Source organism: Camelina sativa, chromosome 19, assembly GCF_030686135.1.
Source record: "Camelina sativa cultivar CO46 ecotype springtype chromosome 19, ASM3068613v1".
Lineage (NCBI taxonomy): Eukaryota > Viridiplantae > Streptophyta > Magnoliopsida > Brassicales > Brassicaceae > Camelina > Camelina sativa.
Genome location: NC_141898.1, coordinates 5,862,474 through 5,889,006, shown reverse-complemented (window position 1 = coordinate 5,889,006; position 26,533 = coordinate 5,862,474). Strand labels below are relative to the sequence as shown.

Genomic DNA, 26,533 nt, shown 5'->3' with positions numbered 1-26,533 from the left:
TTTCCCGTTCACTAGCACCTTGATAGGCTGAGGCAATTGTATAAACTTTTCGGGACCAATTATCATGCATCACTGTGATTTCCCGTTCATAAGCTCTAGATAAACGTATGATGGGTTTTTAACCGAGTCGCCACCTTTGTATAGACAATTTGGGCCAAAATATCATGCAACATCATTAACCGATTGGCTTACAATGCGTTATTTTAACCGAGACACTCGAATTAGACAATTTGGAAGACCAGTTCCCGTTCATAAGTTTAATATGTTAAGCTTACAATGCTTTTTTCTAACCGATAACATTTGTATCATGAACCATACGCTTTTATAAACTTATTTTGGGCTAAATATCAAGCATCACCATCTACACTTTTCCATTCATAAGCTCTTGATGAACTTACATTGTCTGTTTTTAACTTAGTCGTGACAGTTGTATAGACAAAATATTATGCAACAACATCCACCGATTGGCTTACAATGCGTTGTTTTAACCAAGGCACATAGAATTGACAATTCAGAAGCAAGTAGCACTCACCACTCCAGTTCCTGTTCGTAAGTTAATTTTAGGATTAGCCTACAATGGGTTTTTAACAGAGGACATTTGTATAGACAATCCTGACATAGTATTATATATCATGGGGCTCTAAGAGGCATTTATACTATTGACAATCGGGGACCAGGTATATTATCATGCACAACACTCTCTTTTACATTCCCAAGTTTTTCAATGGTTTTTTTTTTACCTTTTTAACCAAGGCATTTGAATAGAGAATCTGAGACCTATAGCATCATGCACCATACTCTTTTTCCATTTATGAATGTATTTAAATTAGCTTGGAATGTGTTTTTTTAACCAAGCAATTGTTTGAACAATGAGGGACTAGCCCCACGCGTCATGCACCACACTCTGTCCGATCCCAATCATAAGCTTATTATGAATGTAACAACACGAGACCAAGTATCATGCACCACAATCTCTTTCCCATTACCAAATTTATTAAGATTAGCTTCTAATGGGTTTTCAAGTTTTCACCAAGGCATTTGAATAAGGAATCCATGACCTAGTATCATGCATAAAAGTTGTTGATGCGGGATTTAGCACACACAACATACCGACTTAAAACCAAAGGTAAACCGAGTAACTTTGTACATCAACTAAATCGGGGAACCCTTTTGGCCAGCTAAACGAGCCTATAAGCAGAAGCCCGACGAAGTCACTCGACCGACCTCCGAGACCGCCCCTAAGCCCGACCTGATCATGAGAAGAGAAAATTTACTTTATCTTCAATCAGAGATTTATGGAAAATAGACTTATCTTGTAATCAATGCATTCATATAAATAGAGGGGTACTCCTCTAATTGTAAATCATCCAGCAATTAATACAATAACCCTAATTCTTCATTTTTTTGAGCAAAATCCTAGCTTGTTTTCCAAAAAAATTCAATTCTTTTGTTTCTTAGCTTAGATCCGATTTTTTTAGAGAGACTTCTTCATTGAATTTGTTTTCCTTTTCAAACAAATTCATTGTGAAAAACTAGTTTCTACAATTGGTGCCGCCTGTGGGGACCCTTACACAAGAGTTCTACATTTTTTTTTCTATCTATTACTAAAACTAAGACAAACCAGAAGATCAAGTTTAACAATTCGAACCGCCTCCTTGCACGGCGAATTCCCGACAACTCCCCGAAAACTAGCTTTCCGTAGAACCCAATTTCGTTTCAATCCGAGCTCCTTTCTGAGAGATATCACAGTTTATTTGTAACATACTCTATCCTTCAAACACAGATCCGTCTGTTTTCGACTAACCCGCCTCGGGATCGATTTCCCGGCTGAGTTCAGCGCATAACCTATCTATAGAAAGCCCCAAGGATTTGTGTAGGTCTTTGATGAATGATAACAGTTCTCTACACACTATATAGAGAGAGAACTGGATCGATGACAACCACCGCCTAGGTTAATTAAGGAATGAACCAATCAAGAGATTAAAAAAAACCTAAACAGAGGAGGAAAAGGAAATAAAAAAAAGAGACCGTTGTTGTTGTTGTTATTGCCTTATTGGGTTGGGAATTTTATTTTGATTGAGCTTTTAAAAGCAAGAAATAGGCGTAACGTCCACACAGCACAATTCCAATTCTCTTCTTCTTCTTCTTTATATCATCTCTATCTCTTTCTTTGCTTTCTCTCTAACCCACTAAATTTATCATCTCTCTCTCTCTCTCCACAATTCTCGCCAACAAAACCAACAAACAAAACTCCATCTCTATCTCTCTTTATATAGGAAGAGAGAGAGAGAGAGAGAGTTGTTCAAACCTAAATCAAAGACGAATCTCGGAATCTCCGGAGAAAAGCTTTTATTAAAAAAAAGAAAAAAAAACAGAGACGAAACGGAGGAGGATCGAAGATGTGTTGCGGAAGGATATGCATGATGTGCACGTGTTTGGTATTGGTGGTGATCGCGATTGGGTTTGTATTTGGGTTCGGCGTTTTCAAGGATGGATTTCACAAGATCCAAAACTCTGTTCATCTCCAATGCGATCCCAGATTTGGTTGCGGCGCTCCTCTTGGACGTCGCGGTTACGGTTTCCCAGCTCCGCCTGGTATTAACTAGCTAGCTATAGCCTATAGCTGTGTCTGTCTGTGTGATCTCATTGATTTTGGTTTTTTTGTCGTCTTTGAATTCCAAATCTTGGGGGTATAATAGCGATTCTTTAGGTTTTTTTTATTAACAACCATTGTTTTGCTTTTTATCGTCTTCTTTATTAACTTTCCCAAGTTTCTCTTCTCACATGGACTACTTGTGCATTCTTGGAATGTTTCATTAAATTAGATTCTAGTTTCTTGACCTTTTTATTAAAACTTACGATTCAATATTTTTGTCTTTGTTTCGATTCAATTCCACCCAAAAAACAAAAAAAAAAAACGTAACGTATGTGATACGTATTCATCATATATTAAAAGCTTCCGCAGCTTTTAAGCAATTTCAGATAATGACCACATTTAAAAAGATGCCTAATTAGCCTATAGCATAATTCTATCAGAAATAATACACAAGAGAGAATAAAAAGGAATTTTTTTTTTTTTATTACTCTTATCTATAAGGAACAGTAAGATTCTCCATGACCAGAAAAGTAAATATTCTCGCTCGGTACGGCTAAACCTCTTCCTAATTACATATTTACCAATTGTATTATATAAAAAATGTAAAGTTAATTTATGTCATTATAAAACGGTCGGGCTACCAGGGGTAGTTCCGGGACTTATTAGAACACTCTGGGTCAAGTAGCGGGTTCAGGGTAAATTTGGCTTCTCTCATAAGACAAGAGTAAAGCCATAAGTAAAGCAATCTCTCACAGGGGGAGTCACAGAGTCTCTGGATTTTATATAAACACAATTGACCAAAACAAGTAAAAAAAAAGAGGAGACCGAGAAAACCCAAAAAAAAAAACAGACGACGATTACAAAGATGAGGATCACTGTTATGACCGCCGGTGAACAAATCATCTCTCTTGATGTCGATTCTAATGAAACCGTAAGTCTTTTTCTCTTCTGAACAAAAAACCCTAAACTTACCTGATTCCTCGGGTTTTTTAGTTAATCACAATGTACTTGTCAAAATTTGGTCGATGGTGGTTCTTGGGTTTCACTGATTTAGTCGACGTTTCCGGAAGTTTTTTTTTTTTTTTTTTTTATGCTGATCCTTCAAGTTTATTTGTTCTGGTAGGTTGAGAATGTTAAAGCCTTGCTCGAAGTTGAGGTAAAGGTTTCTTCTTCTCAGATCTCTTTTGTCGATTTATGTTTTGTGGAATTGTGTTTTGCTCTTGCTACTGAGCAAAAAAAAACTCAAAGATCGAAGCTTGAAATCTGCTGGGGTTTATGGGTTTTTTTTTAGAACTTAAAGCTAATTTTCTTATTTTGCTTGTATCAATGAGCAGTCCAATGTTCCGATTCAGCAGCAGCAGCTGTTGTATAATGGAAACGAGATGGGGAATTCCGATAAATTGAGTGCCTTGGGTGTTAAGGATGATGATTTATTGATGATGATGGTTTCCACCAATTCCTCTTCTGGGTACGCTGGGTTTTACTACTACCTCTTTTGCTTCTCTGTTTTGAAATGTTGGGATTTGATGTTTGTGGTATATGATCCTTTGTTTTTTTTTTGTCTCATTTGTTTGCTTTCTTTCTCAGTGGTGCCGCACCAGCAGCAGGGAGTGATTTGGGCATGAATCCTGATGGGTCAGCTCTGAACCCTGCAGCCTTTCAACAACACGTTCGGGGTGATTCTAATCTTATGGGACAGCTATTTCAGGTATGTATTGATTGTAACTATGATATTCTTCTTTGGCCTTCGTTTTATGACGGCTTTGAATATTGTGAATTGCAGACAGATCCCGAGCTTGCACAAGTGATTTCTGGAAGTGATTTAAATAAGTTACAAGATCTTTTACGTGCACGGCATCGTCAGCGATCTGTTTTACAGCGTCAAAAGGAAGAGGAACTCGTAAGCCTTTTTTTCCGAAATAAATGAGTTTTAGTAATCAGGATAACTAGTTCCGAAAGAGTTGATGATAGCTTCTTAGTTTTTCCACACATTAAGTTACATCTACCACTATCAAAGAATTCTGCTTATGTATTCCCCCTTTGCAGGCCCTTCTCTATGCTGATCCTTTTGATGTTGAAGCACAGAAGAAAATCGAAGCTGCAATTCGACAGGTTAATGGTTCTTACATAAGTTACATGTACCGGACTCTTGTATTAATTTAGTTGCAAATAACTCTTGTGATTTACTGGATGCAATGCTTCAGTTTGGTTAGGTTCTTGTGTTCTCCTAATTTGTTTGTTACCTATCAAGTCATTTCTGACTTTTGGTGCTGTCTTGATACATTTGATCAGAAAGGAATTGATGAGAACTGGGAAGCTGCCCTTGAACATAATCCTGAAGGTTTTGCTCGGGTGGTATGTATGCTCTTGTTTTAGTTTATGTTCTGAAACTACTTAACCTCTATGTACACAGACATGATTTCTTATGTTTTTTGTTTCCATCATTTCCTTAGATAATGCTTTATGTGGATATGGAGGTCAATGGCGTACCTTTGAAGGTAGAATTTGGCAATCAGATCTTTTTACCTTGCTTTCTAATTTAAAATTTTCTCGGTATCTCAGTGCGCTTAAAGCACTCCTTAGATCATCTTGTTGTTCTGAACTTATACTTTACACCATCTCCAGGCATTTGTTGATAGTGGTGCACAGTCGACAATTATATCCAAGAGTTGTGCTGAGAGATGCGGGTAACTTGCATTATTTATTTCTTCTGGTACTTTTTTAAATATAAAATGATGGAATAACTCACGAGTCTTGTTAAATATGCACTTTCAGATTGCTGAGACTCATGGATCAGCGCTATAAAGGTATTGCTCATGGTGTTGGCCAGTCAGAGATATTAGGCCGCATTCATGTTGCTCCAATAAAGGCAAGTACCTCCAATCTTTTTTCTTATAATCGTTTATCTGGTTTATTATTCTCTGCAAAAGAAGTGAAAGTTTCATAACTTGCAGATTGGGAATAACTTTTACCCATGTTCATTCGTGGTGCTGGACTCACCTAACATGGAATTCCTATTTGGCCTGGATATGCTGCGTAAGCATCAGGTACAGTCTCCATCTTTTGACTTTGGATATTTTGGATCCTGTTTCAACCAAATGCAGAGCTGTTACTCTCTTCTTCTCTGTGTAGTGCACTATAGATTTGAAGGAAAACGTCATGACTGTTGGAGGAGGAGAGGTCTCTGTTCCCTTTTTGCAAGGCTAGTTCTCTATTACCATCTCATTCTTGAAAATTTTGAGCCTTTTTATGTTCGTTATCTTTGTTTTCAATTAACCTGAAAAAAAAAAACTGTACTTACTTCAGAGAAAGACATCCCTTCCCGATTTCTTGATGAAGAACGTGTTCTTAACGAAGCATCTGGCTCTGGAGCAACGGTAAGAACTTTTACATACTGTCTTTCTTTATAATTGGTTTTGATGAAGGACTATATTTCAAAATAATTTTTTGTATCAAAAACTTTTGGTCCCATAGGTTCCCTCTGGGTTTACAGAGAAGAAGAATAACACGGTTGCAAACTCAACGAGTCAACAACCTAAAAGGCAGAACACATCAGAGGTAAAAATCTGTGTTTAAAGTTTTAGTCTCACTTCTTTTGATTCCTCTTTGTCTCCATTAATCATTTCATCATGTAATCCATAGGGACCTGAATTTGAAGCAAAGATTGCAAAGCTTGTGGAGTTAGGGTTCTCCCGCGAAGCAGTGGTTCAAGCTCTCAGATTGTTTGAAGGAAACGAAGAACAAGCCGCTGGCTTTCTCTTTGGAGGCTGAGGGTTAAATTAAACTGGTTCCAATATACCAATGGCCAACAAATTGTGATTTGAAGAGACTCTTCACATTCTGCTTCTTTTTCTCATTTTCTTTTTTGTATTTTATAGAACAAAACATAGGAAATGCAAAGACCATGTCATAAGTTATCTCTCCATTGTATGCTGTCGAATAATCAGACTTTAGGGTCTACGAAAAAGCAATCCAAGTGTTCTTGTTTCTTTTAATTCAAGTGTTTGATTTGATTTGGTTCCTCTTAGAAATTGATGCAACCTTCAAAAGAGTTCAATAGCAACAACAGAAATCAAAGAACTTTCATTTAAAGAACACCATAACAATTTGTTTCTGCAAAATTTCATTACAAAGATCACTCGGACGATACCAAATTAATGTTCCAAAATTTCGCCATTAAAAATATCTATTCGTTTAATCTAGCAGAGACAGATCTGAGCTTCGAGTAAACTTTCCCAGCTGGAGATCCCATAATAAGACTGCAAAGCGAACTCCTTGCGACTTTAATATTAGTGAAAGCTCCCAAGATATGAATCCTAGTGTCAGCAATCACAATCCTAGTCTTGGTCGAGTTCTCAATAGCAAACTTTGTCTTCCCTCCTTTACCAGACAATCTACCAATGGCCCGAGACAAATGCTCACCTTTCAAAGTCTTGACATCTTTGATCTCAAAAGACTCAACATACAGCTCATCCATCCTCAGAAGAGAGATAGCATCAGGGATATCAAAACCAAGCATAAAAGCGTGTACAAAATCAGCAGACTTCTGGAGATTACTGATGTCAGGAGTGTCAGCTCGGGTTTTAAGCTCGACTTTGCGGGCTTTGAGATTCATCCTAATGTCAACCTTCATCTGATCGTAAATGGGTGTGTAGATATCTAACCATGCTTTCTTGAGAGGCGAGTATCTGTTTGGTGGTACTGATATTTTCCTGAATTGGACTTTACCATCAGACATTTCATGAGCTTTCAAAGGCTTGAAGGTTGGTTTAGCCGGTAACGGCGCCGTTTGTGTTGCTGTCTCAACTTCCATCTGAGTAGACTCTGCCATTTCTTCAATTGTTAACTGTTTACCTACAAGCTATGAATAAAAAAACACATCCATAAGCAACCAACACACGCTATCAAAACTTAAAATCATGTTTTTCCTAATCGTTATTAGTTACTTAAGCAGATCTCATAACTCAACCTACACCATATTGGTTACCCCAAAAAAAAAAAGTAAACTGAACACAACCCATATTAGATACAACTCGAATCGTTACACTAATATCTGAAATTATAATCAATTGAGCACCTAAGGAGCTTTCAGTAGATATATATATATATATATTGATCGAAAACTACGAAGAGAATGAAATTGAAGAGTACCCGAAACTTTGATCGGGATCTGATGGCGGGACGACGGAACAACTGAGAGGGAGAGCTGCTGCGACGGATACAGAGGAAGTTTTCTGTTTTATGATACGAAGGGTTTTTAAAGCTTAGGGTTTTATTATTGTCGCCGGATTTAAACGGCACCGTGTTAGTAAATTCCATTTAAATCTACCGATTGGGTTTGTGAAGCCCATAATAGCTTTCTTTAACTTTGGCCCTTATATAGCCCAGTTAAATTAATTTAGGAATGAGTGATCTAAAGAATATTGGGACCCAAGAATATTCTCTAAACTAGTTCTATATATATGTTACTAAAGATAGGTAATTAGAAGATCCAAACTTAGAAGTAATCTATTCTTAGTAAACTTCAATCAAACAAAAAACCTTCGGTTTACTTTAGTTCGTTTCACCAAACAAATTCAGGTCAGCAAAAATTTCTAAATTCTATAGAGCACAATTCCAATTTCTTAAATCTCTTCAATCAAACAATATTCAATAATGAGAATTGTAAACCTGAGGCGGCTAAGCCTGTGGGTTTTATTCAGGTCTCATTTATACCGATAAAAGATTTCAAGAAACAACAACATACTTACATACGAGAAATGTTTAATCAATCCAGCTCTGTCTCGTTAATCTACGTAGTTGAAATCGCCAATACAACGCAAAACGTAGACGTCACTTGGTCTAAAACCATCTCCTCGCATTCATTAACCATCAAAACCGGTAATCTCAAGGACGAACAACAGAATCATCATCAACAACAGCAGGTGAAGATAGATCTTTCAGGTTCTTCGTTTTGGGCCAAAAAGGGTCTCAAGAGCCTAGAAGCTAACGGGACAAGGGTTGACGTATACTGGGATTTTCGTCAAGCCAAATTCTCCAACTTCCCTGAACCTTCATCTGGCTTCTACGTCTCCCTCGTATCCCAAAACGCCGTGGTTTTAACGATCGGGGATCTAAAGAAGGAAGCTTTGAATAGGACGAAGAAGAAGCCTTCAGCCACAGAAGCTGCCTTGGTCTCTAAGCTAGAACACGTCCACGGGAAACGTGTTTTCTACACGCGCACGGCGTTTGGAGGTGGGGAGTCGCGGCGGGAGAATGAGGTGGTGATCGAGACATCTCTCTCGGGTCCTAACGATCCAGAGATGTGGATCACGGTTGACGGTGTACCGCTGATTAGGATCATGAATTTGAATTGGAGATTTAGAGGAAACGAGGTTGTGACCGTGAGTGATGGTGTTTCTGTGGAGATCTTTTGGGATGTTCATGATTGGTTGTTCGAAACCTCTGGATCGTCTAGTGGGTTGTTCGTGTTCAAGCCTAAAGCTGGATTCGAATCTAGAAGTCTTAGCTATAATGGTGCCGGCTATGGTGATGGAGACGGTGACGGTGATGTTGAGGGTGATGTTAATGATGTGGAGGATGATTCGTCTCCCAAGTATTGTCATGTTCTGTATGCCGTCAAAGTTTGATTAAAGAATTTGTGGAAGAGTCTTTTCATTATTTTTGTATAATATGATTAAGAAGAAGTACCATGTCAACAACTAGAATTAAGTCCATGTATATGATTTTTTAAAGTCAATATTAGTTTTGTTAGCTACGTAAAAAGTAGTTAACTATTTTAGCATGATCCTCCTTTGTATGTTTCCTTAATACTGTCTATTTGTAATGTTTTCGTAGTGCAGTAGATCTGTAGATATTCTTGTGATGGTCGTGCGGTCATGTTGTCATGGTCAAAACGTAAATTCAGAGTTTTAGTCGGACTCATTTGTAAATTTGTGTTGGCCTATGATTGATTTTTTTTGCAAAACAAGTTAAAATTTGTACTTTCCTGTCCAAACTCCAAAACTGGATCACATAAGCTTTTTTATTTTTTGTAGGGAAAATTAGAAATAAAGGAGGTTTTTTTAAATCTTTGTCTATCTACATTTTTCTTTTAAAAGTTAAGGTATAAATAAAAGTCAATTATACTCTCAAAAAACAATTTAGATTAAATTTGTATATCAATTATATATTTAGATTAAACGTGTAGATTTTTATTAGATAAAATTAGGAAAATACCAAATTAATCGAGATATTAGGTGAAAATTTAGTGGTTTAAAAGATTTTACCGGATCATAAACATATGAAAAAAAAATCATGTGATTGACCGTTGGGGAGGCCATGGTTGAAAAGATGGTGCGATGGTGGACTGGGAACATGTGGCCATGGTTCTGCTCCTCGTTGGCTTCCATCTCCACGACTCATCTGTTTCTCTCTGTTTTTTTTTTTTTTGAATTTAGCTTCTCAAAAGCAACACCAACGAAAGGGTAGAAATAAAATACAAATACAAACTCGATGGATTATTCACCCAGTTGGATCCGAGCTTTATTCAGTAACGGATCTTCTATAGATTTAATAAACTTTTTCTGAAATTAAAATTGTTTTGTTCCTCCCGTAACCACAAAACGCCACTATAGAAATAAACCCAAACTATAGATTTGTAATTTTCGATTGAAGCAGAGATTTGTCTGCTCAAATTTTCAGTTTGATTTAGGTTTTCAAATTCTCTACAAAATCAAAGTCTGAATTTTAAATGAATGTAAATTTGAAGAAGTTGTTATCGGGTGAAGAAGTTATAATCTAAAATTCATGTAAATTTAAAGCAAAACTCATCGGAATTACTTAACACGACATCAACAGACTCGATGGTGGTGATAACCGGTTTGATCCGGTTCAAAGAAAACCAGATGTTTCTAGTCTTGATGGTGGTGTATTTGTAACAAACTTATTAAAATTATATAGTTTACAAATCAATGTTGAGTACTTCTATTTTATTATAAAGAAGATTTAGAGGGAAAAAGTTTGATCACGTTAGGTTAAGTTATGAGCAAATCGATTTTTCTGTATTTGTCTTTCTTCTAAATATTTTAGAATACACATTCTAAAATATATTAGAACATATCTTACTGTACAGAATCTTAACCATAAATTAAGATTATTCAAAAAATATTCACTTTTCTTATTTAATTTATTTTCTTTCTATTTTTATGGTATCTTAAGTTTTACAGATTATAAATTCTAAAGTATCTATGATATATCTTCTAATTCTTTTAGTATACAGGGTAAAACGTGGAAAATATATCCTGAATTGATGTAGAATGAAGAAAAATGTAGAATATATATTCTTAATTTTGTAGAACATACAAAATTCAGGTTATGAAATTTTTAGAACAAATTTTCCGTCTAAACTTCGTAGAAAATGTACAAACGGTAGAATGAATAATCTAAATGTTTCAGAACTTGAAAAAATCGTAGAAAGTCTTTTCTGAATAATTTAGACAAGAAATCATCAATTTACAAACTGATTTTTGACACCCAAAACATTTTTTTTTCAATTTTTTTTTACACAGTTGTATACTAACATGGGTTTTTTTGTTTTTTTTGGTTTAAACTCTTCAAAACTTTACTATATTTATTAGTAAGGATATTTTCGTCACAATTGACAATCTTCAAGAAAAATGTATATGGACAAAGGTTTGGAAAAACCTTCTTTATTTCTAATTCTCCCTTTTTTATATATACATTTGATTTGATATCAATAATTAGGTTAAATTTATCTTGCAGGCTTAGTTTCTCTTTTTTGGGTTTTAGACTTCCGGGATATCTTATTTTCTTAGGTAAAAATAGGAAAAGTAAAAAAAAATCACTAGAGAGAGTAAATCAGTAAATAAAATACACAAATTCTTATCACCCCGCCGCAAAATGCTAGATGACACACGCGTACGTTAGCAGCTAAACGACCAACGCGCACGCTAGCAGCTAAGAAACTTTGGATGTTGAAGAAGAAACTAGCTAAGCTAAGGTTTTACCAGGACGACGACGGGTCTGGGCAGATTCCAATTGGGAGATGCTAAAACAAGGCTTTTTCAGGTTATCGTTTGGCATTCAACATCGCGTCTTCGTTATTCCATGGTGAGAGTTAATTTTTTTACTCTACAAAATCGCCGAAATGAAGAAAAAATTCACATTTGGTACTGATTGTTTTGTATATGGTCTGTTGATTCCTCTTCTACTTTTATGGTGAATGTTACTAATTTGGACCCAAGGCATAGTTTTTAATCCATATATCTGATATTTTGGTAGGGTGAAGAAGAGTCACTCTGTGCCGAGAATCTTGTGTTCTGGAGAGCAGCGGGAATACTATTCTTCGGGACTGTTTAAGTACGTTCCAAAGAAATCTCGCAAGATTGGTGAAGATTTGACATCTCAGCCTGTTGTTGATTGTTCTGATAATAAAGGTAGATTGGATCATAGTGTTTTGGGATCTCAACTGACTGGTAACAACAGTGAAGAGGCTAGAGAGGGCACCTTTTTGGATCTCAAGGATATAAACGTTGCTGGAAGTTACATGAATATTGTGTCTAGTGATGATGACTCTGATGAAGGTATTGTCAGTTTGGCCAAGGGTTTAATTGAATCATTGTGTTTTGGCTTCAAACCAAGGGTAATTGAGTCCCTTGTTTCTCTTATCCTTTTGCAGAGTTGGAAGAAAGCAGCTATGAAGTTGGATCTAGTTGGAAGAAAGGATCAACGACCAGACAACACAAACAAGCTTATGATAAAGTCAAAGTAGATATGAAGGAAGCTGGGAAGGCTAAGAGTAGCAAAGAAGCCTGCAAAACCACGCAAGAGGCAGAGAACAGCGCCATTCGCTATCTCGGTTTAAGGTTTGCTTGCAACTTTGATTTTTTGTGTAGCTTCAGTTTTTGCAGAATGGTTTATTTCTCTTCTTCTTCATTCTTGTTAGACAGAGGAGAATGGTTTCTTCTTCATTCTTCAGTTTTAAAATGTTGCAGAATGGTTTCTTCTTCATTTTTCTTTATCATCTTATTCTGCTTTTCTCCATGGTACCAGAGCATATTCAGCAGCTGAGTTGAAGAAAAAGCTTATTGGAAAGAAATATCCTCTTGAAACTGTTGACAGAGTGATCAATGATTTTCAGATTCGGTAAGGTTCTTCTTGTTTTCAGTGAGGAACCATAGCATCATGTGTTTGTTTTCCTTGATACCTAAGGGACTAGGTTGCTTTTGTTGTACCATTATGCGCTTCACCATTGATAGGAAACTGAGTAAGAAGAAGTCTCTCTTTCAACTTTTTGCTTGTTTTGTTTCAGAGGTTTTATCAATGATAGCTTGTACGCTGAGTCATTTGCTCGATCTAGATGGTCTTCTTTAAGTTGGGGACCAAGGCGGATCAAGCAAGTAAGAATTTCCATTCACATTTTTTTTTTTCGTGAGATAAGAATTTTGTCTGATCTTTCACTACTAAAGACAAGTGAGTGTTTTGCGTGTGAATCAGGCATTGTTTAAGAAAGGCATAAGCAACGAAGACTCGGAAACGGCCATAAAAATGGTTTTTGAGAAAGGCCAGTGCAAGGAAGGAGATGAAGAAGAAGAAGCAGAACCAAAGCATGGGCTGTCCAAGCAAGCAGTGGATCAGCTTTATGTTCAGGCATCGAAGCGGTGGCTCCAAGGCCGAGACTTGCCTATAGAAACTCGTAAAGCTAGAGTCATCCGGTGGCTTCAATACCGGGGATTTAACTGGGGTGTCGTTGCCCAGCTTCTGCAGCGGTTAGAGTCTACTCGTGAGTCGTGATTCATATTTTTACGCATGTATCGTTTTGGCCCCTAGGTTTTCTATTTGTAATATTTGCCAACAAACTCACTCACATTATTAGTCTACCATGTTAGAGTAAGACTAATGTAAAAAATTTATTTGAATTGGTAAATTTTTAGGATTCTTTGATTGTTTAACCTGAATTTCCCTATACACGGATTCTATTGATGCGGTGTTTCGTGGTACTTTGTGGTGCATAACAATAATAAGTTGCAGTGAAAGATTTGATAGCTATTAAAGAATAGGCCAAGTTCACCCTTAACCTCTATTCATGCATCAATGTTATTGTGAACCCCGCCAAGATCAGAATAAACTTTAAATTAGTCATCATCAGAACTTCAACTCACTTGCTGCATTATTAACGTGCTTCTTAGTGAATCTATGATCATTGAATAATGTGCTCCATTGTTTGCAAGTAGAGAGGAATGGTTTCATTGAACTGTAGCCGGAACTCTAAAGAGTATATCTTCTACCTAATCCCACTGTAAGATTGGGTAGCAACATTGTTTCTCTTGTGATGTAAATTTAAAATTTTGATTTTTTAGTGTTTTAAGATTTATTCTTTGTTGAATCGGATTTTAAAAAAAAGCAGTTGAGATTATCTCAGTCTCAGATTAGAGATTTACCTTTGGATCCTTTTGTTTTATGGGAATATCAAAGATGTGTGTAAACCGGGCTATATTTGGATCGGTCTGATTTCGCAAAACCTTAATCAATTAAACGACATGCATTACACAATTTTTTTTCACAAAAGAAAAACCAAAACGGCACGACGTCTTAGACAGTTAGGCGGCTATTCGCTAATACGGCGTCGTTTGATTCGTAACAGAGGTGTTTTTAACCTTCGACGCGACACGAAAGCTAATTCTGTTTTTGGGTTCTTTTGGCTGAAAAAACAACAAAGGTTAAGAAGAGAGCCTGTAGAGAGAGAGAGAGAGAGAGAGAGAGTAAGAAATCTGATGGGGAAGAGAAAAGAGCGTCGTTTCGCCGCCATGAATAGCACCGGCCGTCGTGTCAAGCTTGATCTCTTTGCGGAACCCTCTGGTATGCCTCTCATCGTGCTTCTTCGATTCGTTTTCTGCTCTTTTTGTGCGATGAAATCTTTTAGATTGATGGATTTGGGTGGATTCGATCTCGTTTCTTAATTGGTGAAAGCTAGTTAATGCATGACTTAGTCCGTGAAGCTGATTAAGATTTTATCATTGATATTTTTAGTAGGAGTTTTCGGATTTGAGTTTCTCGGCCCTTTTTTTAGTATATGTTGTTTTTGATATATTTTTGTAGGAGATTTGGGTGGCTCAGATGTGCGTGATGGAGTTGAGCGGGAACAACAACAAACAGAGCCTAATGAGTTACCCAATTCACCTTCTTCTTCAGGTGGGTTCCATTCCATCAGCTATCTTCAAATCCTGCTATGTAGCCAACGCCCATAAAGTGCTCCACTTGTTAATGCTGCAAAAAAAAAAAAAAAAAAAAATTGGGAAAAAAACTTATTTGTGTTCCAACACACATGTTATGTTTGTTTGTCCTCTATAATTCTTCTCAGAGTAGAGACTAGAGAGTGGTTGTGGTCTTGAGGACATCGTGTGACATCTCAAGTTCAGGCCAAGACACAGTGATTTTTTGAATGAGTTTCTCTATTTTGCAGCTTCAAGCTTTTCTGGGGACTCTCTTCTGGACTTAGCTCCCTAGCGGTTTGTATGTCTCTGGCTGTTTTTGGCTTGCTACGCTTAACTGATGGCTTTGTCATTTATTGTGACAGGTCGCTGAAAAATCTTCCTCGATGCTATTCTCGATTATTCTCTACTTTATAATGCTACCTAAAAATATCACATAGCTATTCTTCTATCAGTTCATATACTGAAGTCTAGGTATGTAGTTAAATAGTACGGCTTCCAAATTTTGACGCTTTCTTTTTCTTGTTTTCAGGTCAGAAAACAGAAAACCCTTTACTTTTACTTGGGCAGTACAGTGATGATGAGGTGGAAGAAGATGCCACTGCAGTTAGTTCCTTAGTCAATAAAAAAGAGCAGGTAACAACAACTAACTTATATATAACAGATTACCAATGAGTGATGATGTCTTTGTTAGTCTTGATGAGTTTTATCTATACCAGGTTGATGGATTAATTCAAGAAGGAGCCAAAGATACAAATGTTGGATCAGGTGCAGACACCACTATGCAGATGGCTGACCAACAGCAGACAGGGGAGGATTCTTCTGCACTTGAGTTTAGAGTTGAAGGAGAAAGTGGTTTTGACACAGTGACTAACTCAACAATCTTGGATGGATTAAATAAGCAGACAGTTCCCTCAGTTCAAGCATCTGGCAGCGTGTCTTTGGAGCACCATGCTCCCACAGATGTTACTTCGCAGTGGAAGATGATTTTGCATGAGGAGAGCAATCAGTATTACTACTGGAATACAGAAACTGGGGAAACTTCGTGGGAAATTCCTGCAGTTTTGACTCAAACTGTCAGTGCATATGGGACAGGCTACAATGAGTCTGGGCCCATGGTTACAGATGTGTCCACCTTGATTTCTGGTGTTGAACCAAGCTATTTGCTACCCGTGCAAAATAGTTTCACAGGAACTGACTGTTCGACTTTTCCAACTGTTGCGCTGGATGAGAGAAACAAAAGTGAAGATCTATATGTCAAGAGTTTAAGAACTGATGGTCATCAGGTTGAATGTCGGACAGACTCTGTTGTTAATACCCAACTATGTCAGGAGGACCTTGCGAGGCCAGAAATTTCAGATCATGTGCATACTAACTTTGATACAGAAACGGCTACTGACCTCCCATCTCGCTTGTTGAGTCAAAGCGAAGGCTTACTGGAGAAGCTGAGGTCTCTGAAGAGGTAAGCAATTTTAGTTTGCGTCTTCTTGTGTACATATGTTATATTATTAGGTAAAGAGATCACAGTTCTTTATCTTCTTTAAAATATGATTATCTCTAATTTCTAAATATTTATAGGTCGCATGGCAACTTTCACAGCAATGAGCAGATATCAAAGTACATTCTAGAGGTTGAAGTCAGACATTCTGATGTAAAGGCGCTCATATTGGATTCCTCACCTTTACTTTCTTTTTGGCTTCACACTGAGAAACAACTTAAGCGTCTCGAAGACAGTGTAAACGATGAAATTTACCAGCTTGCAAAATCTGCAGTAATGGATGAAATTGCAGAGACTAACAAAAGCCCTCCCAGAGAAAAGTTGGTAGCGGATGCTAATACAGAAAGTGAATCCGAGGACAGTGGGAGAGAAGGAGAGTTAGGTCAATCTGGAAAATCTCTTCATTCAGATGAATCAGCTGATGTGAGCGGGGATGGATCTCCTAAACACTCTCGAAGTCATCCAGCTGGACAGTCTGATATTATTCCTTCGACTGAAAAGGTTGGCTCCCCAGATGTTGAAGATATTGACATGGATGTTGATATGGAGGTTGAAGAATCAGTCCCAGTGTCTTATGTTCAAGTGATAGATGCTTCTGATGGTAAGATGGTCAGAACAGAGCCATCAAACCTTCAAACAGATGTTCCACCACCTCCCGGTGAGGAATGGATTCCGCCGCCGCCGTCTGAGAGTGAAGATGTTCCTCTACCGCCACCAGACAGTTATAGTGAACCAATTCCTCCACTACCTGAAAATGGCGATGTTCCTCCATCTTTATCCAGTGACTCTCTGGGAGTTCCCTACAGCGTACCTCAATCTTATATGCAGCAATCTTCTGATTATGCGACACAATACAGCTTATCCTATCCAGAGTCCAATTATCAATATATTGGCAATGCTGTTGCTCTAGATCCCAACACTCAGTTCTATGGCCATGTTGACGGATCGCAAGTTTCTGTTCCCCAGTCGACATATTATTATGAAACTGTTCCTGGTACAAGTGAAGGTTCTCCTGCAGCTGCCAGTGCCAGTGAAGCTTATTACAATTACAATGGTGCAGCTCCGCTGTTTCCTGTCATTAGCTCTGTGCAGTCATCGCTGTATCACAGTGGAGTTGCTTCTGCTAATTACAACATTCCAAGCAATTCTTCTACAGTTGCAGTGCCTAGTTCAAGATCCAGCGACTCCGCTGAGATTGCATCTTTGGGAACTGCTTGTCAATCCACAGACGTTGCAGGTGGATCGTCTCTGTTAGCAAAAGCTCAAACCAAAGGTATGATAATTCTTCATTGATCTCTAATCATAGTTTGAGCGTGCTCTGAGTTTTTTGCTTATAAGTCTTTGGCTTTGGTAACAGTGAAACGGCCTAAAAAGCGGACAGTGGGTGCTACTACATCCACATTGAGGTCAAATAAAAAGGTTTCGAGTTTGGTTGACAAGGTATGTTATTTATCTCTTGAATCTCGTGACGAACAAACCTCTTTTTCTAGATTATCTTAGATCTAAAACTTAAAAGGTGTCTCTACTTGTGCTCAGTGGAAAGCTGCGAAAGAGGAGCTAAACGATAGTGAAGAAGAAGATGATTACGGAATCCTAGATAGAAAAAGACAACGAGAAATCGAAGAATGGAAATCCCGACAAATTGCGAGTGGAGAGGCTAAAGACAACGCAAATTTCCAACCCATCGTTGGTGACTGGTTAGTTTCTCGGTGTAATGCCTAATTTAATTTATCTCGTCCTCTAGTAAAACATGAGTTACTGTGCTTGTATGATGTGATTAGGCGAGAGAAAGTGAAACGGAAGAAAGAACGAGCCGAGAAGTCTCAGAAGAAAGAACAAGCTGAGAAGTCTCAGAACAAATCTGACGAGAAGTCTAAGAAAGTTGACGAGAAGCAGCAAAAACCTGATCTAACCAACTTCTCCACAAATCTTCCCTCTGGATGGCTGGTATTAATTAAGTTGTCACCATTTTACTAGTGTTTGTTTTGTATATAGAAACGCGCAGTCGCTAAAACAATTTCACTTGTCTCTCTCTCGCAGGCGTACTGGGATGAATCTACCAAGAAAGTTTACTATGGGAATACAAGTACATCTCAAACTAGTTGGACACGACCCACTACCTGAATCTCAACTGCTTTCTCGACCCAATTTTTACTATTTTTTTCTGAGATACATTAGTTTGAGTTTTTCTTCTCTTATCATAATGTAAATTTACTACACAGAGGTAGTGTTGTATGTCCCATACTGGTGGAATGATCATTGTACTATTTCCCAATGCTAACGTAATACTATTTATAATTTGTTCTCTTTTTAGTACTCTTTTTACTCGTTTATGTATGCGTTACCACGAGTCTCCAAGCCTATTCTCTCAAAGGGGACGTATTGAGTGATAAAATTTGGAAACCCAATATTTCCATCTGTTCAAACTAAACGTTTTAAACGACCGGCTGGCGTCGACTAGATAGGTGGCCAAATGGCCCAAATCTCTAACCTTACCGGCCGAACGCTAGACGGATCTTGTCGGGTACTTGTACGTTTTAATCAATTTCTCCCTTTATCCGGCATGCAAACAAAAATCACGACACTTGAATTTATTTCATTTGTGCAAACAGCAAAGTGAATATCCAGATATTTCTCTACTTAATGCATTTTTTTTGTTGGTATATACACACAGACACATACGAGGAATTTAAATTGATGAAAAAGAAAGCACATTACATATTGATGATCACTTAGGAGAGCCAGAATTAGAGTCTCCAACCAACATGGAAAGGTTAGACGGAACGGATATGCCACGTGACATCCCAAGTCCAGCGTTACGACGGTGGTAACGGCACCTGAAGGAGCCAGGGTGTGTCGTTGGCGCGCATAAACAGTTTTGCCTCACGCTTGATGACTTGATCATACCGACTGAGCCACCACCACCACCACGAGCACTTGTACGTGGAGACATGTTATAAGCTTCTTGTCTTTTAATGTCTTCTTGGCTTATGTCTTCTGTCCCCTTAAGCTTGATCTTCATCATCATTCTCCTCCTTGCTTCTTCCTCTTTCCCTTCCATTTGTGTTTTTCCTTCTTCTTCTCTTTCCTTCTTTGTTTCTCTACCTTTTTACGAATAGAGAAAACTATAAAAATAGTCGGAATTGTGAAACTGAAGATTAGTTTTTTTGTAGAGTTAAAAAGAGACGTTAATGTAAAAACCCAATATGTGCCTAAAAATAGTATGTGTCCTTACTTCGCGGTTCTGAATGCCCGAGATTGTCGTTTTCTTTGCAGTAAAATCGTTATTTACATAGACATTTTGGAAAATCGTTTCTTCATTTCAAAAATAGATAGAAATGAGTTCAGACTTGAGAGGACAATATACACAACCCCTTTGTTACCAAAAAATGCGAATCTACGATGCGCCATACTGCTAGGATCGGCCTTAAATTAAGTATCAACTCAGTTTCTCAAATTAGTATATTAGCTTACTAAACAACCAATTTAAGTTATCAACTTTTCAGTATTTTGTAAAATCTTTTACTGTAAAATCATATTTCACTCAGTGTTTGTAAAACTTAAAAATATATGAAGTTCGTTTCTTAGAAAAAGAATCAACTTCTTATATAACTCATTAGACGTCAAATTCATATTTGTTGACTTTGTCCAAGAATCGAGTCTTTGTTGTTTGCAATAATATACATACAATATATGATATATCCCATTGTAAAACCATATACACAAAGTGCTATACATTTAATCGTTTAGACTGCAATCTAAATCGCATTGATGATAAAATATAGATAACAAAATCCACGTTATATGGTACAACGAAATTCAAAACATATATATGTGACACTTGCCCAAAACGCAAAGGAAACGAAAACCATATGAACAATGATTCAGATATATGATTGTTTGACCAAAAAAAAATATATAAGATGATTTTCAAAAACATTAAAATTGATTTTAAATAGTTTTAAAATACATACAAATTACGAAATATGTCCAATTTGTCGTTAGAACCTACGCAGTTGACAAATATATACTTACACATGCACAAGCTAGAATTAATCCACAACTAACTGCCCTTAAAACTTTGTCGGAACAACAAAAATCTACGGAGATAACAAGAGACCACATAAAGCCTTCAGTTTGAGCTCTAAAGAAATATGAATGCACATTTTGCAGAGCTTCTTAAGCTAATTCGTATGATTGTGCAAACTAAGCTAAGCGAGTGATTAATCATCTAACAAGACTACCAATAATAAATAGGCTTAGTCTAAATCAATCTTATGCCAGTGAGAAAACAAGCTCCAAACCCAAATATGCTAAAGTCTACATAACACAATCTAAGTTAAGAGATAAGACAACACTTGAACACACTAAAAGATGTCTCTAATAAAACTTTTTTGATGATCTTCCTGTCCTTAGAAATCCTTCCTGATGTTGGCGCTACATGATAGCTCTAGTTTCCTCTAGAATGCACATAGAGTGATTGGAACAATCTAGAGAAACCTGTGAGAGAAGCTTCTATAGCGTCTACTGATTGGTATTACCTCGGCCCTATCTTGCATACGGATGGTATCGACTACTGTTACTATAACCCCTCCCATATGGACCACCTGCTCCTTCATAACTGCCACCTGGGCCACCAGATTCAAATGCACCACCGTAACCTGGCCCACCATATCCCCCATAGCCTTCCCCTCCTCCACGACCATATCCTCCACCTCCATAACCTCCGCTGCCATATCCCTCGCCACCAAACCCACTCCCATAGGGTGCAAAACGACTAGTATAGCCAAGGGGTGGTTCACTCCGGTAACCTCCTAAATTACCACTCCCATAACCACCATACCCTCCTCCAAATTCAGGGCCTACACTACCAGGTCCACCACGACCATACCCATATCCCCCAGCAAACCTACTGGTAGGGCCTCCATGTGACCTAATGGGACCTGGAGGACCATAGCCTCCATCAAAACCCCCGTAAGGTCCACCATACCCGCCATAATTATCATTAAAAGAACGACCTCTAGGGTGACTACCATAAGAAGGAGGTGAACGGTTTGAAGATTTCTTTGGTTCAGCTTTCTTGATCTCCACCTACAACAAAGCAACTTAATTAACCTAGCTATGCTAAGGATGTAAACTATAGCTGAGTACTTCCTAGTTTACTGTGACAACCTCCTTACATTTGGTTGGAAGCTAACGAGTGGAATACTAACTAAGTTTAACGTGTATAACGAAAGGAACAAGCAGAAAAAATTCAAAATGAAACCAGCATGTAAATAACTTCATGTACCACACAATTCTAGGCACCATTTGTACAAGTTTACCTGAGTGTCTGCCATATCGATCATGTTTCCTTTGGACAATAATTCATCTACGACTTCTTCGCTGTCAAAAATCACGAAACCAAAACCTCTGGACCTGTTTGTTTCATGGTCTCGGATAATCTGGTGCTCCACCACGTTCCCGTACTTGGCAAAGAAGTCCTTAAGCTCATCTGATCAACAGAACATACAACTTCGATAAGCACAGAGAGCCAACGTAGTCTCATGGAAAAAAAGTAAGAATGTGGCAAGAGGGAGATATACCTTCTGTAACAGTGGAGGGTATACCACCAACAAAAATCTTCTTTGTTTTGATATCCTTTGACTGATTGCCACCAGCACCTTTCGGAATAGTCCTTTTGATCTCAACCTGTTCCATTCAATCAAAACAAAGGAAAAAGTATTGATCAAACAGAGGTATCCTACTACTTAAAAAAAAATCAATAACAAATTCTTGAATCCATAAAATACATCAATCGAATAACAAACATAGTGTAGGGAAAAAAAAAAAAAAAAAAAAGAAGAAGAGACCTGTTTGCCATTGATGACATGATTATCTTCAATGACTTTATCAACTACAGAAGAATCAGCAAAGGTGATGAAACCAAAACCCCTAGGTTGCCCAGTATGTCGATCTCGCATAATGACAGAATCTGTAATCTCCCCGTACTTGCCAAAGTGCTTGTTGAACACAGCTGCAGTAAACATCAACATTATGAGCAAGGATATGCTAAATCAACAACACAACAGGCAAGACCTAGAACAAATCCCCAAACAAGCAGAAAGAGACTTACTATTAGTGGTGTCTTTGTGCAATCCTCCGATGAATATTTTCCTAACAAACACAAAATTCGAAACAAAAACATTAAAAGCCATAGATCAGGAGATGTTTCACCCTAATTTGTTTCGTTCAAACTCTGGATTGAAACATGCAAAGAGGGCGAGGAGTAAAACGTACCCTGGACTAGCACCATCGCCGGATTGGAAATTGTCATTACGAGATCTGGAACCCATCGCGATTCCTAAATTCAGTCAGTGGTGATTATGTTTTCGAATTGAGGATCTTCCGACAAACTCTCCGATGTTAGAGAAGATCGAGAGAGAGAACGCTAGGGTTTTGCTTATCGTCAAGATCTGAGATAATCTTTTTATTAGTTCTTTGATAAAAAAGGAAAGAAGAAAAAAAGGAGAATGTTGACAGTGGGATTTGAACCCACGCCCTTTCGGACCAGAACCTTAATCTGGCGCCTTAGACCAACTCGGCCATATCAACTTTTGATGATGGTCTTTCCTGCATTACAATATTTCAACAAATGATAAAAAAATTAATTGGGTAGTGACGTAAGCGTATAAAAATACGGAGAGAAAGATTATACGGAAATAAAAAATACATTATACATATATGAAGTACATAAGTCGTATGTTTCCCTGCCTGACCCATACGGCCATACTCTCTCTCTTCTCCCACCCCTTCCGCTTCCCTCTCTCTCTCTCTCTCTCTCTCTAATATACTAACATGACGAGCAGCAGAGGCGATGGCGGCTCTAGGGTTTCGATTCCGGCCGATCTGCTTAAAACCATTCAAAACATCAGAGAGGTTACCGGAAAACAACATTCCGACGAGGATATCTTCTCTGCCTTTAAAGAGTGTTTCAATGATCCACATGAGACCACTCAGAAGCTCCTTTATCTAGGTACCTTTTTTTTTTTTTTGATTGAGCGTGGTTTCTTCCCTCCTTCTAGGGTTCTGTATGATACACACAGCCCCTTTTGTTGATGTTTTAGAAGATATTGTCTTGTGCCTCTCTCAATCTGCAATTTTTTTTTTTAATGAGAATTTCGATTTGGTATATAATATGCTTGGAATGTTCAAATAAGGAATATTTTTTTTGTAACTGATTTGGAATATGCAGATTTTGGGTTCATATGATTACGGGAGAGGACCTCTCGTTTTTAAAATTGGCCTATCTGTCTTAATCACTGCTTAAAATCTTTACCATTAAGCGTTTTTTAGATGATGAAACTGTGGAAACAGGATTTGTTTTTTAGCTCTGATTTGAGTTTTTAGTGTATGGGGGGGGGGGGTTTGGGATTTTCTCTACTGTTTCAAATATCAACGTAATGACGTACTGTTGGTTTTTGTGGCACGAACAGGCATGTAACTCTTGTTTTTTTTTTATCATCTTTTCAGATACATTTCATGAGGTGAGAAGCAAACGGGAGAGAAAGAAAGAGGTAGATGTTTCCTCTTTGTTTTGAACCTGTTCTCTTTAGTTCAAGTGTTGACCTGAGTTCTTCTGTTTTGTTAAGCATGATTTGTGAATTCACCTAAAAACTCTATAGAATTTCTGTGTATCACTTCCACTAGTAGATTACATTATCTTATTCTCTTATTCCTATGTGTATCCCTGTTGCAGAATTTAGTACTAAATACACAAGCAAGGAGCAGGACTGGACGGAGAAACTTTGCTTCAAGTTATACAGGTCATTGTAGTTTATGCTCTCTTACTTCTAAACTTCTGTACTATATTTCCTTCCTTTGGTTTAAGCTCTTTGTTGTTGATTTGCAGATTCCAGCAATGGAAGAAGTGCAGCTTTTAAAAAGCAGAGTGGAGCTAATCACATAAAAGGAGGTTCTGGAACTGTTTTGTCTGCTCCCAACAATGCAACAACCGACACAAAATCTTCTTCTATGAAGTATTCATACTTATCCTGTCTATGTCTTTAATATCCTTTCTGTACTTGGCTTTCCTAAAGCATTGTATTCTTTGCAGGTCCCCTAACCCTATAATTTCTCCAAGTGGAATCAGTAACCATAAGATTCAAGAGGCTTCCATCTCCCCTGTGAACAAGGGAGTCACAGAGGAACAGCCTCTCTCCAAGTCTACTTCTTCTTCTTCTGAGGATGTTGTTGAGCCGGATAAGTCTAAAGCAAGTACTGTACCAGTGGCTGTATCCGATTCTGTTGTAAAAAACGACACTCAATATACTCTAGATGGAACTTCTCAGATCTCACAGCAATCATCTATGATTGTCACTTCTAATTGCAGCCAGTCAGAGCAAGGTATAGTTGCTCTTTATCTATGTAGCACTATGTTCATTCTGTATTCTTCTAGATAAGTTGTGAATGATGCAGATTGTTTCCTGAGTTTAGTTACTACCTCTTATTTGATTTGACCTATGGTTTTTTTGGAACAGTCGGTAAAGGTGAAGCTGCAGCCAATAAAGGCAAGAGTCAATCGGTTCTCGAGTCCGGTGTTGGTGAGCGGTCGCATGTAACATTTCCTGTCCACCTTCAGGTTGCCAAAATGCTTGAAAATGGTCTAACATTTGGGAGTTTCGATTCCAATTTTGTGAAAGAGGCATCTTCTGACAATTGTACTATTGGGTGTGATGACTCCAATATCGAGTCTTCTCATGGGACAGCAACTAGGTTGGTACTGATTATAACTTTCAAGTTAATCTTACGGTTTTGCTTGCTGTATTCTCCTGAGTTGCTTTAACTGTCTCAGATGAGTGAGTTTCTGATATGACAATGAAATGGGGTGTTTCAATACCATGATTTGGTTTGCAGGAAAGATATATCAACTATTCCTCAAGATGAGGATCATGAGATTTTAAATTCAGCATCTGAGACTGAGCTATCATTGCAGTCAGATCAAACCCGTCACCCTGTAGAAGGTTCGGAAGGAGATAAACCACTCACAGACACTCATCAGGTTGGTTATGTTCAAGAATCCCCATACAGTGTCTTTTTTTGCTTTTTGCCTGAATATTTAAATACAAGCTTAATCACTGTCTTTTATATTTTGTTGGTAATTGCAGGCCCCAAATTGTGATGCTCAACCTATCTCCTATCCTGATCAGTACTCCATAGCAGCCTATCAACAGGCAATGCACCTTTTTAGGCAACAATTCCCTCTAAATTTGTTCCCTTACGGTCCCTATCTTCCACCCTTTTATATGCCGCATCCATACATTCACCAGTTCGTGAGCCCAAACGGGTACCAACAACAGTCTTACTTACCGCCTGGAGATGATGCTTCACCACCTTCAGGGGTTAAACTCCCTCTCACTCACATCAAGTCAGGAAGCGACATTGGAAACTCCCCACCTACCACAATTCCATCCCCATATGATTTGTACGCCTTCAACCACTTCCCATCAGCAGCCACTGTAACCTCTACCAACAAAGAAGAAAAGAAGGAAAACATTAACTCAAATGGACCACTGGTTAGTTTGTCTCTGCCTCCTCCCTTCTGTCATTGCATATTATGCTATACTTCTTCTAACAGGGCTTATTGTATATATTGGCTGAGTAGAGTCTAGCCAATCTGCAGGCCAGTCCCATGTACAACTTACCCTTTCAAGGTCAACCATTAGCTTTCCCGACCATGCAAGCTGGGTTTACGGGAATATACCAACAATCACAGCCTATTATGGCGCCTCTTACTATATCTGCGAGGACTGAACCCATAGGACCCTCACATATTACGAATCAGCAACCTCAAGCTGCACTAACAAATCCGGGGAACAACTACTAGGTCAAGGAGAATTACTAGAAAGATGCATATTCAGATTGGTAAGAGATGTTCAAGTCTGGATTTTTGAGTGATTTTGTGTAAATACTTAGGATACATCATCCCCCAAGAAGAAATTAGTGTGTGGGCAATTTGAAGAGGAGGGGTCAAGAGAATTGGTGCCGTTAGTTTTCTTGTTTTTGTGAGAACCACAAACAAAGTCTAAAGGAACTCGTTTATCTGTAATTCTTTTGAATTTCACAATACAGACAAGTGATCAGTTTATATGATTAAGTGGAGCATTTCATACGTGGCCCAATGTGATCTTCAATAAGTAAACCAATTAGATAAATGTAAATTATTTTAACCTACCTCATCAGTAATGA

The 26,533-nt window shown here is 37.9% G+C and overlaps 9 protein-coding genes, 1 long non-coding RNA gene and 1 other non-coding gene across 16 annotated transcripts; 6 read left to right on the top strand and 5 right to left on the bottom strand.

Moving 5' to 3' along the window:
- Positions 1-956: 956 nt before the first annotated feature.
- LOC147920227 (uncharacterized) lies at positions 957-2,121 on the bottom strand. Its single transcript, XR_015591329.1, has 2 exons — positions 1,649-2,121; positions 957-1,249 (listed from the first exon to the last, which is right to left on the bottom strand). It is a non-coding gene; the product is annotated as an uncharacterized LOC147920227 (long non-coding RNA).
- A 278-nt stretch (positions 2,122-2,399) lies between these two features.
- LOC147920226 (uncharacterized) lies at positions 2,400-2,868 on the top strand. The gene has a single exon (XM_087502467.1). The coding sequence runs from the start codon at positions 2,400-2,402 to the stop codon at positions 2,604-2,606; it is 207 nt and encodes a 68-aa protein (XP_087358593.1). The 3' UTR covers positions 2,607-2,868.
- On the top strand, positions 2,758-6,591 carry LOC109124782 (protein DNA-DAMAGE INDUCIBLE 1). The gene is made up of 15 exons (XM_010488776.3): positions 2,758-3,527; positions 3,720-3,752; positions 3,931-4,064; positions 4,184-4,304; positions 4,380-4,496; positions 4,643-4,708; positions 4,889-4,951; positions 5,050-5,094; positions 5,222-5,283; positions 5,372-5,465; positions 5,551-5,643; positions 5,729-5,798; positions 5,903-5,973; positions 6,071-6,154; positions 6,239-6,591. The coding sequence occupies exons 1-15, from the start codon at positions 3,462-3,464 to the stop codon at positions 6,365-6,367; spliced, it is 1,248 nt and encodes a 415-aa protein (XP_010487078.1). The 5' UTR covers positions 2,758-3,461; the 3' UTR covers positions 6,368-6,591.
- Positions 6,592-6,653: 62 nt separating this feature from the next.
- LOC104765104 (uncharacterized) lies at positions 6,654-7,896 on the bottom strand. The gene is made up of 2 exons (XM_010488775.3): positions 7,748-7,896; positions 6,654-7,457 (listed from the first exon to the last, which is right to left on the bottom strand). The coding sequence occupies exon 2, from the start codon at positions 7,425-7,427 to the stop codon at positions 6,783-6,785; it is 645 nt and encodes a 214-aa protein (XP_010487077.1). The 5' UTR covers positions 7,428-7,457; positions 7,748-7,896; the 3' UTR covers positions 6,654-6,782.
- A 270-nt stretch (positions 7,897-8,166) lies between these two features.
- On the top strand, positions 8,167-9,563 carry LOC104765102 (uncharacterized). Its single transcript, XM_087502466.1, has one exon. The coding sequence runs from the start codon at positions 8,356-8,358 to the stop codon at positions 9,223-9,225; it is 870 nt and encodes a 289-aa protein (XP_087358592.1). The 5' UTR covers positions 8,167-8,355; the 3' UTR covers positions 9,226-9,563.
- Positions 9,564-11,365: 1,802 nt separating this feature from the next.
- On the top strand, positions 11,366-13,548 carry LOC104765101 (uncharacterized). Its single transcript, XM_010488772.3, has 6 exons — positions 11,366-11,707; positions 11,879-12,180; positions 12,276-12,462; positions 12,650-12,742; positions 12,909-12,996; positions 13,094-13,548. The coding sequence occupies exons 1-6, from the start codon at positions 11,643-11,645 to the stop codon at positions 13,388-13,390; spliced, it is 1,032 nt and encodes a 343-aa protein (XP_010487074.1). The 5' UTR covers positions 11,366-11,642; the 3' UTR covers positions 13,391-13,548.
- Positions 13,549-14,274: 726 nt separating this feature from the next.
- Positions 14,275-18,615, top strand: LOC104765100 (uncharacterized). 5 transcript variants are annotated; one of them, XM_087501736.1, is made up of 10 exons: positions 14,275-14,455; positions 14,696-14,788; positions 15,060-15,173; positions 15,341-15,444; positions 15,528-16,270; positions 16,387-17,579; positions 17,664-17,746; positions 17,843-18,003; positions 18,088-18,253; positions 18,347-18,615. In XM_087501736.1, the coding sequence occupies exons 3-10, from the start codon at positions 15,149-15,151 to the stop codon at positions 18,428-18,430; spliced, it is 2,559 nt and encodes an 852-aa protein (XP_087357862.1). In that variant the 5' UTR covers positions 14,275-14,455; positions 14,696-14,788; positions 15,060-15,148; the 3' UTR covers positions 18,431-18,615. The 5 variants fall into 5 exon arrangements, with proteins under 5 accessions (XP_087357862.1, XP_087357863.1, XP_087357861.1 ...); XM_087501738.1 differs by having other exon boundaries at positions 14,281-14,455; positions 15,060-15,109; XM_087501737.1 differs by having other exon boundaries at positions 14,696-15,109.
- A 267-nt stretch (positions 18,616-18,882) lies between these two features.
- LOC104765098 (uncharacterized) lies at positions 18,883-21,766 on the bottom strand. 2 transcript variants are annotated; one of them, XM_087502464.1, is made up of 2 exons: positions 21,631-21,766; positions 18,883-19,411 (listed from the first exon to the last, which is right to left on the bottom strand). In XM_087502464.1, exon 2 carries the CDS (start codon positions 19,365-19,367, stop codon positions 19,035-19,037), a length of 333 nt encoding a protein of 110 aa, XP_087358590.1. In that variant the 5' UTR covers positions 19,368-19,411; positions 21,631-21,766; the 3' UTR covers positions 18,883-19,034. The 2 variants fall into 2 exon arrangements, with proteins under 2 accessions (XP_087358590.1, XP_087358591.1); XM_087502465.1 differs by lacking the exon at positions 21,631-21,766 and adding an exon at positions 19,542-19,656 and having other exon boundaries at positions 18,883-19,431.
- On the bottom strand, positions 20,554-22,910 carry LOC104765099 (heterogeneous nuclear ribonucleoprotein 1-like). Its single transcript, XM_087502463.1, has 6 exons — positions 22,586-22,910; positions 22,422-22,462; positions 22,159-22,322; positions 21,892-21,997; positions 21,631-21,800; positions 20,554-21,397 (listed from the first exon to the last, which is right to left on the bottom strand). Exons 1-6 carry the CDS (start codon positions 22,639-22,641, stop codon positions 20,855-20,857), a joined length of 1,080 nt encoding a protein of 359 aa, XP_087358589.1. The 5' UTR covers positions 22,642-22,910; the 3' UTR covers positions 20,554-20,854.
- Positions 22,820-22,900, bottom strand: TRNAL-AAG (transfer RNA leucine (anticodon AAG)). The gene has a single exon. It is a non-coding gene; the product is annotated as a tRNA-Leu (tRNA).
- Positions 22,911-23,052: 142 nt separating the features above from the next.
- On the top strand, positions 23,053-26,456 carry LOC104765097 (GBF-interacting protein 1). The gene is made up of 9 exons (XM_010488769.2): positions 23,053-23,321; positions 23,819-23,862; positions 24,045-24,111; positions 24,198-24,324; positions 24,402-24,691; positions 24,826-25,060; positions 25,202-25,346; positions 25,453-25,860; positions 25,950-26,456. Exons 1-9 carry the CDS (start codon positions 23,144-23,146, stop codon positions 26,169-26,171), a joined length of 1,716 nt encoding a protein of 571 aa, XP_010487071.2. The 5' UTR covers positions 23,053-23,143; the 3' UTR covers positions 26,172-26,456.
- The last annotated feature ends 77 nt before the right edge of the window (positions 26,457-26,533 follow it).